Here is a 21,865-nt window from a genome sequence, read left to right on the forward strand (position 1 = left end):
GTATTATTCCTAAGTATTGTCGGTACGTTTATAATTCCCAAAATGGGCATTATAAAAAAAAAATACAATCTCTAAACCTCTCTTAATAGCTCTGCTTTTCACATAAGAAATATTCGCATTATCTTCGTCTTCTTTTAAATATTTTTACAGAACGTTTCTCTTTGCTTCATTCTTCAAATTCTCCTTGCACGTCTCATTTGCGCACCTTTCTTGCTATTCCTACTCACAGGACTTCCTTCTACTTCTTTTCCTTCTCTGCTCATACTTTACGACTTTGTGGAATTCCTTATCGCATGATATTCGCGATTCCCAAACTCTTTCCTCATTTAAACGACGAGTTAAGGACTATTACCCCTTGAAATAAACTCTGTATACTATTTATATAAGCGTTTATTATTGTCATTTATTTTATCGTTCCATTTTATTTATGTAAGTATTAGTATGTATGTTTAGTTCTTGATATTTATGCACACGCCTTACGGTTTCAATATTCATTTCTCCTCTCACGGGTCTACTGGAAGTCATTACAATTGAAATAAGTAGCACTTTTGTACTACAATCACTGTGTTAAATATCTGTATATAATTGCCTTATGGGAACCGCTATGCCCAATTTCTAGCCCCAACGGTTTGGGCTGCGACTTGTTATGTCTCTTTTATATAATTTGATCAGAGGACGCCACTGGCTCCACTAGCGTAAAACAAAAGATCCCAATTATTTCTGTTCCCGCGGGAATTTCTGGAAATCCTTTTTTAGTGCTCTCCTAGGTAACATGTAATTATATAAATTCAAGTCCCTAAACCAAGCAGTTTGGAATCGTCAGTAACGGAATTGTTGAATATGTTTAGATTGATTTAATTATTTTTACAGGTAGACAAGTACACTGCTGGCAATATTTCACAAAGTTCAGAGATCTGGTGATGACTGGAACTGATATGGAACAGCGTGAGTAATATTATTGTTTTTCTCACTTTCACTTACGTATAAATATCAAGTGTTAGGAATGGTCGCAGGGGCATAAAAAGCGTGATGCACAGATTCAAATCCTACCAAGACCATGTATCTTATCCCACTTTTCTGGTAATGTAAATTGACGAGAAATATGGAAAACATCGTAATGAAACCTGGACATTAGGACAACTGGACTTCAATCATGATCCAGTATGAGTTAGGGTCCCCTGCAAAGGTCGCAAAGGTCAGATGGGAGTTACTTCGTGTTAGAACCTGACTCAATCCAGAATGGACTGAGTCAGGTTTTTATTTCATTTTTTTACTTTTTTTTAAATTATTTATTTACACGGTCAAAAGGGCACTCTGCCGAATGGATGTAAACGGGACTAAAGCCAGGTGGGAAGATATGTGTGTATGTATGTGGAGATAAAACAGTATAATCTGTTTCTTTTATTTTCAGTTGCTTTACACAGCGAATATTATTTTGGCGATTGCAGAAGGTCGGGTATCAGATTGTATACCTCGGTGCACATACAGAACATTGAAGTTACTGGAAAAATTATTATAAGGGTTAGTATCACACTTCAGAAATTACCTTGACACCAACCTCTCAGAAAAAATCCCCTGGTTTTCGCCTTTAGATCATTATCCTGGATTATGTCATCTAGTTTTTACACATCTAACCTCCGCAACCTTTGCAGGGGAACCTAACCAATTACTATATAATTCAAACTTTTATTTGCATAATATGAGTACAACAAGGTCTTAAATATTATGTAGATATAATATAAAGCAAACTAAGCAACCAAGCCAAATAAGCCATTTGCTTTGTATGTATTTATGTATGTATCCTAAAATCTTTAAAACTACGACTTATTTTGATCCAATTTTTTTTAATAGATAGGGTGTTTCAAGACTAAGGTGTCTTTGTATAAATGCTCCTGTCTTCTTCTTCTATATATACTTATTCCCTTAGTTGCTTTATATGACATCAATAGAAAATACATGGAGTGGTCCTATTCTAAAGGGCCGTAAACCACACGGCTACGACTTTCAGTAAAAAAATTACCTAATATCATTCAGACCTTTTGCCTTCTCCAAGACTGTTTAATCTAATAAACCTACTTGACCAACAGAAAGGTACTTAAATGCTTTTCTCGTATTTCTTTCAGGGCTGGATTGACGTCAAACGCATACCCACATGCATTGTGTTAAGGGGTTATGCACCTAACGAGCACTTGTTCAGATCAACTTCATACAATTTTCAAATGTGTGCCCCACGTATCTCGTATTGTCATAGCAAGCGACAGTTCAGATACTATTATTACGAGTGGTATATACCTTCAAATTATAAGGGTGGTATGGATTGGGACATTTTATTTTATGGACCGCCCTCTTTGGTTTGGCAGTAGAACACTTGTATTTCTTTACTAGAGTCTATTTCTTCCTCTTGGCTATAATCCCAGATCCTCGCCGCTTTGGAGAGGAGCCTGGAGTACGCCGTTGGACCGTAGATCCTGGATTGGGTGATACAAGTTTATAGAATAGATTTATTTTCAAAATTATCACTTATTGGCGTCACATCACTTAAATCTAATTATAACTACTACCGCTTCCAAGGCGCATGCGTAGAAGAAGCGGCGGAACAAACTACACTGGAGCATTTTCATCGGATGACATTGATATACAAATATAGATCTCTTATATCTAAATCGTGGACGAATGCACATTGTCTACATTAAAAACATGAATGAATGTAGAACTAGTACTACTATAAACGAAGCGACTCCCATCCAACCTTCGCAACCTTTGCAGGGGAACCTAACCCGTATTGGATCATATGGTTACAAATCCAGTTGCCTGAATGCGCAGTCCTCACGATGCTTTTTCTCAACGTAAAAGCATCGGTTAGTATTCAAACTAATGTACATAACTTCGAAAATTGTCGTTGGTACATGGCGAAGTTGGGATTTGAACCAGTGCCTTTATGTGCACCGCGCATTTTAACCGAGCAACTTTACCGATTTGACAGATGCTTTTATCGACCATGTCATTTAGTGTCTTCTTATAAATATTTGTTACATAGTTGAACAGTTTTTGCGAGTCTCCAATATTTATGAAATAAAGTTATAAAAATTTAATGCGAATTTTTTTCATAAAATAATCAATATAAAATACTTACCGGTCTCCACATTTTTATTGAATAAAACCCCAAGTTAAGGTCATGCAAATCATAATACAATTACGATCCATTCTTAAACGCATTCCAAGCGAATTAAAGCTTAATTCATTTGGACGCTTCTGCTTTGAATTAGTTGTTGAATGAATAAATAAAATACTCCTTATTGCACAAAATGATACCCACAGACATACACGTCTTTATCCCTTACGGAGTAGACAGTTCGCATTGTCATTCCACCCAAACCAGTGCTGTTGTATGGCAATAATATGTAATTAAAATTTAAAGATCTTATGTTATGTGTTTATTAGCACTTTAAAAGAGGACCACTCAATCTCTTTCTCACGTCGTAAAAAGCGACTAAGGGAAGAGTTAACGAACATTTCAACATTAAGCTATACAGCTGAACGTCTTTGTGTATTTGCAAGACTATTGACACCACCCCATACATATGTATAATCACGTCTATACCAGACGTGATTATACGTATGTATTTATTTAAAACTTCAAGATGTGTTAGTACATCGCATGAGAGAAAATTATGTATCATCTCACAGAAGAATACTTTAACAACCTTTTTTTCTTTCTTTCTAAGAATACACTTATCTATTAAGAGGATTCGAGTGGGATAAATTAATTCAATTAAGGCCAGAATCTCCGTTTCCTCTAATGACAAACACTGCGATTGGTTCTAAGGGCAATTACACACTACATGTAAGTATAGTGCGTCGTAACGGTTTTACGGTGCTAATAAAGCCCTTAACCCCTTTAATACTTCCCCTGTGATTGGATCTGAGTATTACAGCTAATATTTGTCTTTATATTGCTAATGAAATGGAGGAATTTTATTTTTATTTCAAACTTGCATCATATATACATACTTATAAAGATCTATATCCCTTGTGAGGTAGACGGAGTTGTCAACAGTTTAAAAAAAAACTGATAGGCCACGCTCAGCTGTTTGACCCAATGACAGACTTGAGATTCAAATAGTGAAAGGTTGATAGCCCATCACCTAAAAGAAGAATCCCAAATTTATCAAGTAAAAGCACATATCTTATTCGCCTTTTGCGAAATCCATGGGAAAGAGATGGAGTGTTCCTATTCTTTTTTGTATCGGTGCCGGGAACCACACGGCATTTTAAACAGAAGTTTGGCTGAAGTGAAAATCTTTGCAAAATATAAAAATAGTATTTATTATGTTGTTAAATTACGGATGTATGTTAACAGTGAGATTGAAATTTTACTAACACTTCAGGAATAATAGACTTTATTTGTTTATTTAGTAACTTATGTATTATATGTACCTATATGTAGGTTTGGCCTTGTACTCTTGATAATTTACAAAAATAACTGTCGCAATAGTTAATTGGTACCAAAAGTTTATTCATTCCAAAAAAAAAACATTGTAAGTGTAGAATATAAAAGTATAGATACATATAATACCAATTACTGGGCGATAAAGATCGGCCTATTGTGGCGCGGCCTTGGCCGGAGTCTGTGGCGCAGTTTGAGAACACTAGGTCAAGTTCTCTACAGAACAGACTTATTTATAAAAATCTAGACAATGTGTGAATCCGCCCGGTCAGCTTTATTAATTTTCAACCAAGTTCAAAAAAGGAAGTGTTCCATTGGCATTGGCATTACGCGTTGAATAGAAACTTTCATAAAAAAAAATTCAAAGCTATTTATCTAATTAAGAGTTTTATAAAGTTTCAACCAATTTAAAAAAAGAAAGTGCTTGATTAACCTTTGATCTGTAGGCTAATTATGATCCGTTTTGACGATTATATTAATTTTTTTTATTTGGTTAATTATAAAATTTATATTGATTCAGCTTTTAAGCTACAATTTCTTGCCCAGGTTCGATTCCAGGTCAGGTCAAAAAATATATATGTATAATAAAAAAGTAACTGACCGATGTCTGTATTTGAGAGCTATTGGTAATTTCTATAAAATACCAAAAGAAGGCAAAAATTTGATTTTTAGAATTTCTGCCTGTATGTTTGTACTCGCATCACGCACGCGTAACATGTTCCCATTTGATAGGCTTGGTCCAACTTAAAAACTGGTATCAATAACAAGGGGTGATTTTGATTTTTCAATGAATTTTTACGGCGACCGTTATTGTTGGCAACACAACAACAAGCGTGCAATAAATACTCCTCTCGTTTCTCGTTATCCATAGGTCGCTGGTTCAAATCCGGCTCGAAGGACCACTAATGTAGGAGCAGAGACTCCTCTTGATAGCTTGATGTTCTTGATAAATAAAACTTGATAATATATAGAACAATATTTTGTTTATTAATAAAGGAACAAAGTGACGTGTGCATACTTGAATTGGTAATCGTGAACGAAATAAAATGAAATTAAGCAGAAAATTTGATATCGTCAATCGCGGTAAATTGTACTTTGTACACTGATATTACGTCTATACTATGTTCCGTGTAACCTTAGGGGAATAAAATAAGGATAAACGTATATTTATTATAGTTTTTAATATAATCTCTTTACATTACGATATATTATTATAGAATACAGTTTGGTACTTGATTTGAATAAAGATAAGATTATGTACAGCTTATTCATCTAAATAAGTCAATAGTTTTTTTTATTCTTACAAATTATCGCATACATCTAAAGATTAAAATTATAATGAAATTATATTTAGAACTTTCTTTTGTATTTTATTTTGTACATTTTTTTTTAAATTTATTTTTATTTATGAAAAGCATTATATAACTAAATTCTTATAATTAAGAATAACAGAAACTTAATTGAATTAATTTCTAGAAAAAAGAAACTTTTTTTATAGGTAAGAATTGAAATATTTTACAAGATTAAATTTTTCAAGTAAGACGCACAATGGAATTTGAGCGTAATTCCGGACGGAATAAAGTATTCAATGACATTCAATATATTTTTTTGCACATGACATTAAATTACATAGTAATTATCTACATTGTTTATAGTGTGATATTTTTAAAGACTAGGCAATTTTACTTTGTTAATATTAGAAATTAGAAAATTCTTTTACCTATTTATATTGAAAATATAATTTTTACTTTAATTTTGACCATCCATTCATAGTGATAGAGAATCAGTTAGTTTTGAAACTATTGTATATTCGAACTCATTAAAAATTCAATGTTAAAAGTGCGCTGTGGGATTCGAACCCGGTTCTCTTTCAAGTATTGCCTCAACCACTCGTCAACAATATATTTACACACACCAAGGGCATAGCGACCCAAAAAATGTGGCCTGAATATGCTGAGGGTTAAACATAGGCGGTGTATTGATTTCTTGTAACTTAATAAATTTTCTATGGAATCGATGGTCAGCTGGTACAGTGTACATTACAATTAACGTCTTTACTGCGAGAAAATTAGTTTTTATACCAGTATCCTAATACTGGCAAGAAAATTAATTAGTTTTAACCTAAGTCAGGTGAGTTTTTAAGCATCAGCCATTTTTGCCATTTTCAGCCATTAATTATATTCTGTGTTTAATTTATTCTAAATTTGGTTCGTGTTAATTTTTTGATGACCTCTAGTGACTTGTAATAAAACCAACAAAGTTTTCCATATTCCATTCCAAATTTTTGGCGAAGAGCGAGATAAATACGTAAATATATATTTAACAATATATATTATGTATTTATTGAGAAATTACGTCAGTAATGTAAAGTAACTCGGTAACAAGTGTTGTTAATTTATTCGATTGGCCTTACAAATAAACGAATAGCCTAAGGGCCAATTAATAGTGAATGGCAGCTGAAAGTTTGCAATTTGGAATGTAGTGTAATTTTTTTTTTAATTTATTATTTGTTATGATTCGTAGTTTTTTTTAGTACTAATAGCGGATTTTTTATTCATTATAAAGAAAAAATATACCAAGTTTTTTTAAAGAAAAGTTAACTTTTCAATTAAATTTAAATCTACATTCAATTGTACCTTTATTTAGTCATCATTCAAATTCCAACACTACCTATGTGTTTTTATTTTTGCACCGTACACCAATGGACAAGTCTTGAATTGAATAAAAATTATAACAAGCGAAATAAAATTGTATGCAAGGTTCTTTTTAATTTCTCTGTTTAAAGAGGAAGCGAGATAGTTAAAATAGCATAAGGGAATGAAGTAAAAATATTTTTTTATAACCAGAAAATTTGTTTGTAAGTGTATTCCTAAGCGCGAATATTTGCGAATTTCGCAAGGATCATGTTATATATTTAAATTCAAACAAAAGGAAGCTTATATACTTATTTATATATTATGTACACATATTTTTAAAGTAGCACCACACTCCTAATATTGCGTTAGACGCACTAAACTAACAGACAGATAGATATGAAGAGAGAAAGAGACAAGGATACTAATCACTACTAGAAATGTTGAAAGATATTATGTTACAATAGATATAAAGAACATACATTTATAAATATAATGTGCATTCTGGTTGTTCTTTAGGGTGAATTATACCGGACATATGCAGTAACACACAAAAAAAACACAGCTAATTCTGTTGATTTTTGAGGTTTTCACTGTATTTATGACCATTAATGTATATACTGGTAGTAGTTACCAAATTGGACATTCACTTATTTTATGCAAAAAGATTTTTTCAAATCGGTTTATAAATGCCGTACATATGCCGTAACAAACATAAAAAAAAGTACGGTCGAATTGTCGAACTTCCTACTTTCTTGAAGTCGATAAAAAAGTAAAAGTCCACTACCCACTCCGCTAATGAGAATGTTAATTAATATAAAGCTAACATTAAGCGCAAATCATTCCATTTCCAAAGCTTTTAAAGTGCCACTTTCAAGCCTTGTTGCTGAAAAACTATCAACTTCAAGTTAAGTATGACTGAAAAACAATGCATGTATTTCAAAATGTAAAGTTAACATTGAATTTGATACATTCAAAACCTGCGGAACTCATATAGAAGCAATTTTACAATAAATTTATGTTGATTTTTAGAAGATGAGTTGGTCTTTTGCTTAAATTTAATCAGATGAACAAGTACTTTTGTAGAGAGAAAGCTATATAATAAATATTTTATTAATATTACTTATATTTAAATTTTCACTTACAATCAAACATTTCGAAAAGAATTTTCTTAAATTACACGACGCAAATTGACTACGATAGAGTCTTTACAATGAAAATTGAGGCTTAACAATAAAAACACACAAACACCAGACTTTACATTTTAGCATTTACAGCAACAGAGAAACATCAAAAATCATTTTTGTGGTTTTAAATATTTCATCTATTATTTTAGTATTTGGTTAGAAGTTTTTTTTTCATTAATTTCATCATCAGGCAATCAGTTAGTTTTTGCTAGAGTTTAAAAATTTGAGGAGTCTTGTATGTGTATATACATGCAACTGAATCACATACATTAAGTATGCAATATTGTAAGAAAGATATTCCCCTGTAGAAAGATTCTGAAGTACCTATTGGAAAAACTTCCCTGTTACTGTAACTAGGTCAAGTTTCTCCTGTTAATTGAGTTGTAGGGGTCAAAAGGCAATAACTACTTCATGATGCCATGACTTCCAATTTCTGTTGTACTATACTTTATATGGTAGTGGAAGAACTCGCGTTCTTCCGATACTAAGAGAAACTCAACCAGGCTCATATAGACCCTAGATGTTTTATCTCCTCGTCCTTAAGTCATTTCCTTACTAGTGAGGATTGCTACTCCATCGGAACATCGTTGTTATTAAAATGGAGTTCTACCGTGGTCTTCTCCATGATATAGAGCTTTGGACGCCGGTATTTAGAGTTTTGCAGTCACCTTGTCGTATAATCATTAAGTTATCATATGGTCTTTTGCCATCCACCTTTCTAGTTACTATTAAAATTATTTCAATTCATCAAAATATTCGACACCATAAACCTCGTTAAACATTAGTAATAGTGAGTCTTCTGGGGCTCCTAGGTCTATTCAGATTAGAACCGGATCCTCTCACGTGGACCTGCACTAACCCTGGAGGCATGTCGACGGCTGAATGTAGACTTGCAGCTCTTGATGTTCTAGGCGAGGGTACGCACACTCTGAGGTCTACAGCGCTGTTAAAAATAAAGTAAAATTAATTCAGTTGATTAACATTAATACATATAGTTACGTCTTTAACCCTTTCGAACACGTAAAAAAGTAATTCAGATCCATTTAAACTGCTGTTCTTTATTAATTTTTCGATCTTTACTATGTCCACTTGTAAATGCTAGCAGTTCAGCTCTAGACCTGAAGTTATCTGGCGGGAGAAGACAAAATTCAATTTTCAATGCTTCAGCCGAAGCCCCAGCCAGGAACCAGTGAAAAACAGATTCACAAGAATCGTCCAGTTCCTGTTAATGGTTCGCTGTCCAACTCTTACTTAGCCTACCTGTGAAGACTAGCCGCTCTTGAAGACCTGGGCGTTATTGGGCGGGAGTGGTCCACGGGAGGCACCAGGGCTGGGAGGTCTGCGGCGGAGCGGGACCTCCTTGGAGGACTCTCGGGAATGAGGGCCATACCACCCATACTGCCAACGAAGACTGAGTTCTGGAAGAAAAGGCGATGTTAGTCTCTCATCTTTGTATCCTCCGCTACTATGCTTAGTAACTTCGGGTCTGCTTTTCGATGTCACTCTTTTCACTTTTATCTAGTCTGCAGACATTTGTGAAACAACTGTTGTGATTTTTACTGTGATGATCTCTATTTTTCGTAGAAATCCAGCGTATCATTTGGAAATGTTGGGTAAGATACATTTTAGGGAAACTTGAGTGTCTCATGGAGCTGACAAGATAATAGAAGATATTAAGACATCACAATTAACGGTATAGCTCCGTATCCCCCGAGAACAGGATTGTTCGTATCAAAATAATTGGAAGCCTCTCTAATACTATGAAGAACTTACTTGTCTCGGACGGTGTGCTAAATACCCGCACGGCTGGTACGGAGGGAATGCGCCGCAGTCGTAGGAGACGCAGCCTCGGGAAAGAGACGCTCGGTGCTGAGAATAATTTCAACTATGAGAATTGTACGAATGTCCGTGATGCCAACTCGGGTACCCACGGAAGATCAGTGCTGGCTGTGTAGCATATTGTTTACAGCCAGCATTATGGGTACCCTTTCGGGAACAATACGTGTCTACACCTGTCTATTTTTGTTCATATTCTTGTTTTTTTTTTGTTATAATGTTTTATGAATAATTTCTTTTTACTTTTAGAATATATACGAGTAGTCGCAAAACTATATTGAAAATGAAAGCTTCATGAGCCTACGTTACATATCTCACAGCATGCTCCTGGCACTCGTCACAGTTGCGTCCTCATCTCTCAGAAGAGGATCCAGAGGTGCGCCGTTGACCACGAACCGTCTGACCTCCGCAACCTTTGCAAGGTAACCTAACTCGAATTGAATCATGGTTTCCCACACCGTAAGATCGATTAAAAATCAAACAATTAATAGGTATAACTCGGAACATAATTATTGGAATCAGTCCCCGAAACATAGCACGCGTGACGCCTATTTTATCGCTTGAAAAGCTATCGCTCTTCCGTCTTACGTCATAATATTATACATAACAACGATAGTTCTTCGCGATCAAAACGGCGGCTAGAAGTCCTTCTTTTTCTTCGGGGATCTTAACCGTTCGACCACCGACGCTCAGTCAGTTCATGTCATTTGTAATACCCATCTTTTAGCTACAATTTTGTCATCGTCTTGCGAAAGTGTATCCTTGAAGGTAAACTTACGTGTGGTGGCACGGAGACGGAGGCTTCAGCGAGGGCGCAGCTCTGGCGATGCTGCTGTTGAAACTTGGGTTGGTACGGCTCCAACATTCTGCACGAATTAATCCATGATAAATATTCTGGTATCATCATCGAATGGAATGGATGGACCGATGATGTGGTAAAGTCATCGGGGAAACGTTGTATGCAGGTCACCTTCTTCAGAGCGAGACAGATGTTATTGGGAGAGTCTTCAGCAGTGGACGTTTTATGGCTGAAATTATGATGCTGATAATCCTCGAATGATGTGGATGAAGCGGAAGAAGTATAAGGCATCGTGGCAAATGAAAAGATGACAATGTACATAGTCTATGCGTAACCCTTCAGAAAGCATATTTGATGTATGTCTGAATCAATCTCTTGGACTTTTACGTTATCATTAAGCTTCTTCTAGGATACCGTATTGTACTGATAGCATGCTCCATAAAGGACTACGAGTTTCTCTACGATCACGAGGAAGAACTGTTTATATAAAGTAATTGAATAAAGGCAACTGATCCTAGACGTTAAAAAGTTGGTTACACCTTCATTTCCCCATATTAATTATAAATAACTCCAGCCCCCGTAGTGAGACAAGCGCGACGCCTCACTACGCGAAAACTATAGCTATTTTGCTTTTTATTACGACGTGTAACGCACGATAGTTTTCCGCGCGATGAAAACGGCATCGCTCGTGCCATCCTACGGGGGCCGGGATTTGATTTCTGTTAAAAGTACAAAATTATTCACTGCATAAATTACTGCATGCAAATTAAAGTAATTTGTTTCAGTATATGTTAATTTCATGGATACTGTTAAAGAACTATGCCGTAAAGTTCATTTTAAAATATATTCAGCAGACAAAGATAAATTGACTATAATCAAAATGGCGAAACATAGCACTTAGAATGTAAATCTAGTACCTAATTTATGCAAAAATTCTGTCTGGAGAGATGTTTCACAACTAAATTAGAAAAAAACTGTTTAGATTATTCTACAGATTTAAAGAATTCTAAGCTCAAATAATAAAAATAAGAACCATTAGTTTAATTATTAATTTCAGGAAACAGACTTGTCGAAAACATGCCTGGAATTTTTAATTTCACGATGACTAAGTAATCATACTTTTTATGACATTTTTCCGCGGGGATAAACGAAAAATATTTTTGTTAAAATACTAAAACTCTCAAATGGATCTGATGGTTCGGGAGTAAGTTATTTTCATAATATTGTTATTATCAGACCACACCTGCCTTAGTTTCAAAAGATATTTAAACGAGTATGAGTATCTCATTTTGAAGAATCTTTTCTTTCTTCACTACATAGTATAAAACAAAGTCGCCCATTTTGTCTGTAGTCCCTTCGTATGCATAAAACTTTAAAACTACGCAACGGATTTTGATGCGGTTTTCACTAATAGAAAGAGTATTTTCTCCGACAGGTTTTTATATATAATTGAAATACATTGAAACTATATTAGCTGAGTTATAGCGATTTATGTCCAAGAAGTCAGAAAAAAAATCTAATTGAAGATTGCATTTGTGCGTGCGCCGCTTATACTGTTGGATACAAGTAAGAACAATGTATAGCAAAAACATTGGTCTTTATTAGTTCTACAAAAAAGTCCGCGATGACATATATCCAGCTTTTTTATTTAAGTCACAAAAACTACTTTTCTGTATTAAAAAAACATTTAATTCGTTGGGTGATGTTTAACTGGTGATATAACCAATAATACATATATCCTTATCAAAATAAGTAAGTTCATCATCACGAGCATTTAATTTAGATTATTTTTGCAGTTTACAGTGTGTTATTTAGACATATAGTTTAGGAGATATCACGATATTAGTATTGCGGCACGGTACGGGCCGGCCGCGGCGGCGGGGGCAGAGTCCCTATAAGACAAAAAAAAATCTGTACATTACTTAAATATTTTTTCCAAAAACTGATAGGGGGGGCGATCAAAGAAGAGTCACAGAAACCAAAAAACATTTTAATATTTTAAACGCGGTTAAGGGAAAGAGAAGTTATTGTGAATTGAAAATTAGTATCCAATATGTGTTGGTGCGTTGACTGTATTTGTCGAAGTAGCGGGATACACGCAAACGAAGTTGCGCGGGTCAGCTAGTATCTTCATAAGCAGTATATTTATTTCTTTGAAGCCAGTCAACATAATCAAAATGGCAAGACATATGGTCGCTTTAATTATTTGGATGATATAGTTCAGCTGGGTTAGGTGTGGACTACAGCCGGCTTCATGTAAAAAACTCACAAATACAATCTAAGACCGTGGTCAAAATTGGTCTGCCACCAAGGTGATGACGATGGGTTTCATGACCACGGCCTTGATTTTTGTTATAATCGTCGCCTTCTGTTTTATCTATAATGAAAAATTACTGGTTTTAATATATTATACAGTAAAACACTCGTTAAAAATTGTAGCATGCGAAATGGATAAAAATTTAAAAATAATTATCTGAATATTTAGCTATTTAACAAGCGATAGCTGTTTCTCTCTCATCATAGTTTTCCCAACCCATTTCCTAGCCAAATCAATACAAATAAATGAACTATCTATCTATAAATAGACTGCAAAGCATAAAAATAGAATGGACAAATTCATCATTCCCTTAAAGAAGATTCAACTCACTAGACCACATTTACCTGTACCACTAAATATAGACTATTTAACTTATCTAATTGATATCTATATTTAAAATGCAATAAATAAACAAGCAAACTACGTACAGTTTATAGACGCACCTGATCTTGCCCCACCGGTTGAAGAAGAGAGCGATGGCTGCCACCCACAGAAGCAGAACAAAGGCCACGATAAGGGCTTCCTCCGCCCGCACCACCACGCCGCTACCATCTAAGTAAAATTTTAATATGTAGGGACAACACACAAACAAATATTACTAGTGTGTACCACGTAGACAGCGATTATTTTCAGCGCCATCTAGGTAGAAATTTCTGTACTAGAGACTTACATTTTTTTTTTAATTTACATCTTAAGGCATTGAACATGAAATTAGTAATAGCGTTTTAGTATCCATAAAAAATACTCGGTTTTGGAATTCGCGTCACAAACAAACATACTTGTCGTGTATATGTATATTTATAACCTGTTTTTTTACTTTTGTTCTTACTTCCTTCAACGTCGACAAATCTCATTTATTTAAGTGATATTTTCTTTATTGTTAAAAAATGTTTTATTTATAATTAACTAACTTATCGGCTACACTTAAAATAAATTTTAAAAGCAATTCCTTTTTCAGTACTTGTTTAAATTTTTCAAAAGAATTATGTTTTTCTCTCAAAGTCTCATTTCAGTACTATGCCATTTAATAATAGCTTTTTACTGTGATCAAAGATAGGTTTTGTTTTATTACCAATCTAGAATTACACTTAATAACGCATACCTACGGTTAACGACGAAATGGAGTTCATTTATAAATACAAAGTTTACTTTGACCTTGACACGAGTTATAATGAAAGAGGTTGAGGCAAAATACTCCAATCAAAATTCAAGATCAAATTAATTATCTTAATTTATTAATCAGTTGGTTTATTTCTGGATGTTGGAATATGAAATAAGATTTAACCTTTAAAGAGGAATATTGGATCATGGTAAATAGGTATATATCTAGTTGACATTTTTTTCAAAAGCTGCACTATTATAAAGCAGAAGAGATTGTTTGTTTGTTTGAACGCGCTAATCTCAGGAACTACTGGTTCGAATTGAAAAATTCTTTTTTTGTTGAATAAACCATTTATCGAGGAAGGTTTTAGGTTACATAACATCATGCTGCAACGATTAGGAGCGAAGAAATATTAATGCACCATAAAACTATCATTTATAATTTCAGATTAACGCTAATTTACTTTTAAGAGATAAGAGAATACATTTGTTTTATTTTAACTTCTAAGGCTGTAATTTCGAATTCTTTATTAACTGAGCATTTAAAAAAAAAGTATGACATATCATATATTTTGAATGGGATTCCCAGCTGCCTACTTTTTTTTTACTGTATATAAGAAACAATATGTACTATTTCTTGTTTACTGCTTAGATTTCTGTACGATAAAGATATTACAAACAGACAAACGTATTACATGGACGATACCGCGTGCAATAACTAGTTTTAGTCTCCCTGTCATGTGTATCGATCGCATGGCATGGCATTTCGGATGAAGATATTGGTATAGAACTGATGGTTTTATGTTGCATTATTAATGGATTCATGTTTTATAGACGGTCAAAGGAGACTTGTTCTAGAATTTACTAACTTTACTCCTGAAGTACTCGATAACTTCTTTCACATGCTTCAAGCATAAAAATGTTTTAAAAGTAAAAAAATTACGCGTCAAAATGTACACCTTATTTTTTTTTGTAGCGCATTAAAGTTACATAATGAAAATTTTAATTGAGACCAGACTAAAATATACGGTCGAACTGAAAACCTCCTCCTTTTTGGAAGTCGGTTAAAAACACTTCATAAACTTACCTATACCTATGTCAGCTAAGGAAACGTTGGCACGAGGAGTACTTATAGGTGATGGGTGCAAACGGAGTACCACCTCCGCTGGAGGACCACCAGTTGCACCACTCCATTCTGATGACAAAACAAGAGCTGATAGATTCAATGTTGTTATGATACAATTAAGACACATATCTAAATTACAAAGTTAACGCGTTTTTCATTACAAACTATTACATACATACATATGTATAGTCACGTCTATATCCCTTGCGGACTAGACATAGCCAACAGTCTTTGAAATACTGATAGGCCACGTTCAGCTTTTTGGCTTAATGATATAATTGAGATTCAAATAGAAAAGTATATAATCTATACTAATATTATAAAGCTGAAGAGTTTGTTTGTTTGAACGCACTAATCTTAGGAACTACTAGTTCGAATTGAAAAATTATTTTTGTGTTGAATAGACCATTTATCGAGGAAGGCTTTAGGCTATATAACATCACGCTGCAACTATAAAGAGCGATGAAATAATGGAAAATGTGAAAAAAACGGGAGAAATTATTCACTCTTGAGGACTTCAATGATGCCCAAAATAACTATTCCACGAGGACGAAATCGCGGGCACAGCTAGTGCACTACTAATATTATAAAGCTGAAGAGTTTGTTTGTTTGAACGCACTAATCTTAGGAACTACTAGTTTGAATTGAAAAATTATTTTTGTGTTGAATAGACCATTTATCGAGGAAGGCTTTAGGCTATATAACATCACGCTGCAACTATAAAGAGCGATGAAATAATGGAAAATGTGAAAAAAACGGGAGAAATTATTCACTCTTGAGGACTTCAATGATGCCCAATATAACTATTCCACGAGGACGAAATCGCGGGCACAGCTAGTGCACTTATAAAGGTGACTTCACACAGCCGCTTGTTTTGTTGGAACCTACCTTAATATGCCTTTGTATTGTACTGTTTTATATTTATAATGTATTCCTTAAGTTGGGATTCTTTTTTTAGACGATGGGCTAGCAACCTGTCACTATTTGGATCTCAATTCTATCATTAAGCCAAATAGCTGAACGTGACCGATCAGTCTTTTCAAGACTATTGGTCATATGTATGTATGTATGTAATAAGATAATATGGCTAAGAACAAACTCTGTCTACCCCACAAGGGATATAGACGTGACCATAAGAATTTACTTACTTATGCGTCAACAAAGTACAAACTAATACACAACAGCTATCATACGCTATACGCTTTACCGCTCTCACCCGCTGAGATGCGTGACGAAGGTTGAGCAGTGTGTGGTCCGCTGGACGCGTCCGCAGTGGAAACTGTGGCTGGTGGGATGGCTTCTGTGGACAAGAAGAGGGGAGAATGTTTAAAGAAGATTACGGTAGTACGAAATAAAACGCGAAGCTCAAGACCGAGCGGGATGGCGACGCACTGTGGATGCCCTCTGCCCCAGCTAGGGGACATAGGACCTTAAGTCAAGTTAGTCAAGACGGTAGTACTTCGAATTTTTAAATACTAAGTAACATATAAACATACATATAGTCATGTCTATATCCCTTACGGGGTAGACAGAGCCAATAGTCCCGAAAAGACTGTATGGCCACCTTCAGGTGCTCGCCTTAATGATAGAGTTGAGATCCAAATAGTGACAAGTTGCTAGCCCATCGCCTAAAAAAAGGATGTCAATTTCATAAGCCTATCCCTTAAGAATACCTATAGGTATATATAGCCTACCCCATAAGTCGCCCTTTATGACATGGGAGAGAGATGGAGCGGTCCTATTCTTTTTTGTATTGGTGCCGGGAACCACACGGCATACGTACATACGTAAATCGCGCCTCTTTCCCGGAAAGGTAGGTAGATACCGCATCCTTCCACTTACTTATCCCTGCATACTTCTTTCGCTTCATCTACATTCATAACTGTCTTCATGCAAGGTCGTTGGTTTCAGGTACTCGTACTCTTAACCAGACCTTATGCTAGAACGTCTCCGATTTGATCAAGGTACGTTCGTCTAGCCCTTCCACTCCAACAGTCCCATTCACACTTCTTATATGTTCTTACTTGTATATATGTTCTTAGTCAACCTGCTTTCATTCATCCTCTCGACATGACATACATACATACATACATATCGTCACGTCTATTTCCCTTGCGGGGTAGACAGAGCCAACAATCTTGAAAAGACTGAATGGCCACGTTCAGCTATTTGGCTTAATGATAGAATTGAGATTCAAATAGTGACAGGTTGCTAGCCCATCGCCTTAAAAAGGATCCCAAGTTTGTAAGCCTATCCCTAAGTCGCCTTTTACGACATCCATGAGAAAGAGATGGAGTGGTCCTATTCTTTTTTGTATTGGTGCCGGGAACCACACGGCACTGCCGGGAACCACATGACCAAACCATCTTATCATTCCAAAATACTTAGTAATCAATAGTAAGTAAAAGTAATAAGTAAGAATCTCAATTCCACTGTTTGGCCTTTTAAACCTTTTTGCTCTGTCTACTTGAGAGGAATAAAGACGTGATTATGTATGCAAGTAATGATGGAAGTTTGATGCCTTTAATTAAGAATTAAAATGATGATGATGATGATATAAAAATGATGGCTATTTTGAGCTTCCATGCACCGCTTCTTGCTTACCATCAGGCAGATTGAGGACAAACGTAAGCAGATACCAAAAAAATATATTTAAGACCTTGTTGTACTCATATTATGCAAATAAAAGTTTGAATTTGAAAAGGCAACTTAGATGATGATTCTATAAAGTACCCAATCTTGATCTATGTACGTAATAAAAACCTGTTGATCTGACGATAATAATCTATTTGTAATAAACAAAAGTGGCCACTGCCTAGCATAAATTGCTAGGCAGTAATTACCCAGTTCCAATGACTATGCTTATATTGGTTATTATTTAAACTATGTGATATTATACTAAAAAAAATAGTATAGTTGTTTGTTTTTTTTGTACAATTAATTTCAAACGGGAATAAAGTTCTTGTTTTTTTGATATACTCCAAAACTACAGGCATTCAGGGAACCTTAGACTGCTCTTATTTTTTAAAACTTTGATAATTTATGGTAAGGACATTGCTCCCATGAACAATAAATCCTAAATTTTCAGCGTAAATAGCGATGGTATATAGAATTAATGTAAATACACAATGTATTTTAAGACAAGACAAAACAAACGCAAAATCGTTTACTACAACGTTTTACAGTAGACATAAACCTCAGTCGTTAACCGCACAATAACGCTTGAAGAGTGTTTAAACCAATAATAAAATTACCAATCGACTCTTAAGTATCGATCGATTGTAGGATCCTAATGGAAATTATTGTTTTTGTAGAAGCTATATAAGTACCTAAGCTTTACTTAGTAAGCTTGATGTGAATAAACTTAGCTGAACGAGGCCTTCTAGTCTTTTCAAGATTCGGAGTGGAAGAAAATTTAATATATACCTACTAATATTATAAAGCTGAAGAGTTTGTTTGCTTTTTTGTTTGTTCGAACGCGCTAATCTCAGGAACTACTGGTTCGAATTGAAAAATTATTTTTGCGTTGAACAGTTTATTTGTCGAGGAAGGTTTTAGGCTATATAACATCACGCTACAACTATAAGGAGCAAGGAGCAGAAATAATGGAATATATGAAAAAAACGGGAAAATTATTCATCCTTGAGGGCTTCAATGATGCCCAAAATAATTATTCCACGCGGACGAAGTCGTGGGCACAGCTAGTCGTATTCTAAAATTTTACTTTTCTTTCTTTGCTAGTTGCGTTTTTCAGACTTAGTTGTTGGTTTTAAACCTGGGAATACGTTAAGATTTTGTATAAGTTGTACCTTTAGTGCTGTGAATGATTCGCAGGTTATATAAAACACGGCGATTCACAAAGGCGGCTAGTCTTAAAATAAACATATTTCCATGCCAAAGTATATTCTCATCTAAACTTACACCCGGCAACCACATAATATTGATTACTGGTCACCGTTGAAGGTCAACCGCAACTGAATCAAATATTTGTAATACAGTGTTTGTGCCTTAATTATATTTCAGTGTAGGTACTAGTTGGATAGCATTGTGAACTCGACGCATACTCCAATAGGGGTAAGGTACCCTTACTTCCCTCCCTTAATTGTTAATATTGCGAAGTCGAGAAAAATAGGGAAGCCTTTGAAGAAGAAAAATTGTCTAAATTATACAAAATTTTCGCAAGACATCCGAAAGTTTCCCAAACTTTTCAATTAATGACGCTTTTTTTTTCGAACTGTTGTAATAAGTTTTGATTCCAAGAAGGCGACGGAATGTACTCACTCATACCCTCCGTCGTGGGATTATAGCCGTTTTATGAGTTACTTTATTGCTTACAACTTTCCGAGTGAAAAGTGGCAGGCCTTTCTTTGAAATTTGGGTCGCATTTCGCGAAAAATTATGGGATTACATTTGACACTTGACACGATAAAAGATCAGGAAATCCTGAGGGGAAATCGAATGATAGCGATCATCTAAGTCGTTGAGTGAAACTCAACGATTTACGTGTCCAACAAACCATTTTTTAATCTTTTTAAATTTTCTGTGGTTTTAGGATTTTACTTTACCGGGGCATGGAGGTTCTATATCTGTAGGTAGGATCACTTTTATCTGCCTCTTTGGCAAACAAAGATGTCTAAAATGTGGTGTCACATAAACACAAGTAATGCTATTGAATCTTCTCTTGAAAATATTTTATTGTAGGTGACAATGAACAAAGACAAGACAGGGAATTCCAAAGCCTAGATTCACACAATAAAGAAGTTGGAAATATGTGCCCCGTGCATTATTCTAGTAGTTTATATACTAACTTGGCATCGTGCTTATTCTCCAAGTAACCATTGTTACTGGCCAGAAATAAAAATAAAACAACTTTTTTTGGGGAATTTACACTTGATGCAACATTTTTATTGCACTAAAACAAAAGAGCACCATCCTTCAACTAGGTAATCGAACTTTATCATTATTTTTGCTGGCCAAATATAATATTATATGCTGTTCGAAGTTAAAAATTGATACAATTTTTTATTGCATAGGAATAAAAGAGGTGCTCACAATTTCTAAAACATTATTGCTGGCCCACAAATATAGGTCTGTTCGAAATTTAAACATCATCAATTTTTTTTATTTTTATTGTACAAAAATAATAGCAGCCCAGCCTTTTTACATTGCTGGATCAATATAATTTATCCTATTGCATGCCCGATCTTTGGGCTTTTTCTTCGAAATTCGAAACTCTGTACTATTTTTTATTGCACAGAAACAAAACAGATTCAGCCTACAACATTGTTGAACCAGTAAAACACGGCATAATATAAATGCTAATTGTGACAAATAAATTAAGTCGGCCCGCTTGTCTGTCGCACTGAATAATAAAGTTTCGCTTTACAATGAGCTGTTTCAGTAACAGATTAAATTGCGGCTGAATTGCTTGGAGAGCTTTCAGAAGTTAATTGGGTGTCTTGTTCATTGCCATTAGTTGGAGTATATAACATGATTTTTTTAATCTCTCATATTGGTACGTAGCACATGCACTAGCTTTTGGATGATGTTTTGCCTGCGTATAATTGTCGTTTATCGCAAATTCCACGGCAACTAAATAATACTCAAATGTTGCTTGATAATTCAGGTACTAAGTATTGGAAGTTTTAAAAGTAAGTTGGTGTTTTAATGAAATAAATAATATATTATAATTTGCTAAGTACCTACAAATTAAATTTGAAACTCAGTTTTAAGGATATTTATTAAATCGTTTGTTGATTTACATTGTTGTTTCTGACAATTTTCCCTTTATAGGAGTTGAACTTACTTGTTAATTAATTTTGAATTTTTTTTGTTAAAGCAATACCATCTCTTTCCCATGGATGTTGTAAAAGGCGACTAAGGGATAGGCTTACAAACTTGGGATTCTTCTTTTAGGCGATGAGCTAGCAACCTGTCACTATTTGAATCTCAATTCTACCCTTAAGCCAAACAGCTCAACGTGGTCAAACAATTTTTTCAAGATTGTTGGCTCTATCTACCCTGCAATGGGTATAGACATGATTATGTGTATGTAAATACCTACAGTTGCCAATGTATGTATCCCGCGGGAAATAACAATTTCAAATTATTATTCACGAAAGAATAAAATTTGTTAATAAATTCTGTTGAATTCGATTCCCAAACGACCCCGATAACATACATTTATAATGACACCCACAGAGCACTGAAGCCCACAGCGACAGTCACGTGATATGTCGTTTTCTGTGCGTTGACCGAATAAAAAAAGCAAGTAAGTATTGTTGCTGTCATTCATCAATTTGCAGCATAGGTAATGGCCCGTACTACTATACTTTTGGCACGCCGTAATAAGCTTAAATAAGGTCCAGACCCTTATCGGTTAAAAAGGGTCTTAACATTGTATAGAATTTTTGCAGGAC

At 34.7% G+C, this 21,865-nt stretch overlaps 2 protein-coding genes across 2 annotated transcripts; one reads left to right on the top strand and one right to left on the bottom strand.

Annotated features, from left to right (window-relative positions):
• The first annotated feature begins 685 nt into the window (after positions 1-685).
• Positions 686-2,958, top strand: LOC106129258 (uncharacterized). Its single transcript, XM_013327759.2, has 4 exons — positions 686-767; positions 871-945; positions 1,412-1,521; positions 2,124-2,958. The coding sequence occupies exons 2-4, from the start codon at positions 921-923 to the stop codon at positions 2,361-2,363; spliced, it is 375 nt and encodes a 124-aa protein (XP_013183213.1). The 5' UTR covers positions 686-767; positions 871-920; the 3' UTR covers positions 2,364-2,958.
• A 6,083-nt stretch (positions 2,959-9,041) lies between these two features.
• Positions 9,042-10,968, bottom strand: LOC106129261 (uncharacterized). Its single transcript, XM_013327761.1, has 4 exons — positions 10,882-10,968; positions 10,041-10,136; positions 9,528-9,685; positions 9,042-9,210 (listed from the first exon to the last, which is right to left on the bottom strand). The coding sequence occupies exons 1-4, from the start codon at positions 10,966-10,968 to the stop codon at positions 9,042-9,044; spliced, it is 510 nt and encodes a 169-aa protein (XP_013183215.1).
• Positions 10,969-21,865: the final 10,897 nt, after the last annotated feature.

The sequence above is a fragment of the Amyelois transitella genome, chromosome 13, assembly GCF_032362555.1.
Source record: "Amyelois transitella isolate CPQ chromosome 13, ilAmyTran1.1, whole genome shotgun sequence".
NCBI classification, from domain to species: domain Eukaryota; kingdom Metazoa; phylum Arthropoda; class Insecta; order Lepidoptera; family Pyralidae; genus Amyelois; species Amyelois transitella.

What these genes read in the sequence shown, in the direction of transcription:
- LOC106129258 (XM_013327759.2), top strand. Translation starts at nt 921, where the DNA reads ATGACTGGAACTGATATGGAACAGC. An exon ending in TGGAACTGATATGGAACAGC is followed by an intron (nt 946 to 1,411) that starts GTGAGTAATATT and finishes TTTTATTTTCAG; the next exon opens with TTGCTTTACACAGCGAATAT. An exon ending in CTGGAAAAATTATTATAAGG is followed by an intron (nt 1,522 to 2,123) that starts GTTAGTATCACA and finishes TATTTCTTTCAG; the next exon opens with GGCTGGATTGACGTCAAACG.
- LOC106129261 (XM_013327761.1), bottom strand. Translation starts at nt 10,968, where the DNA reads ATGTTGGAGCCGTACCAACCCAAGTTTCAACAGCAGCATCGCCAGAGC. An exon ending in CCGTCTCCGTGCCACCACAC is followed by an intron (nt 10,137 to 10,881) that starts GTAAGTTTACCT and finishes AATTATTCTCAG; the next exon opens with CACCGAGCGTCTCTTTCCCG. An exon ending in TAGCACACCGTCCGAGACAA is followed by an intron (nt 9,686 to 10,040) that starts GTAAGTTCTTCA and finishes CTTTTCTTCCAG; the next exon opens with AACTCAGTCTTCGTTGGCAG.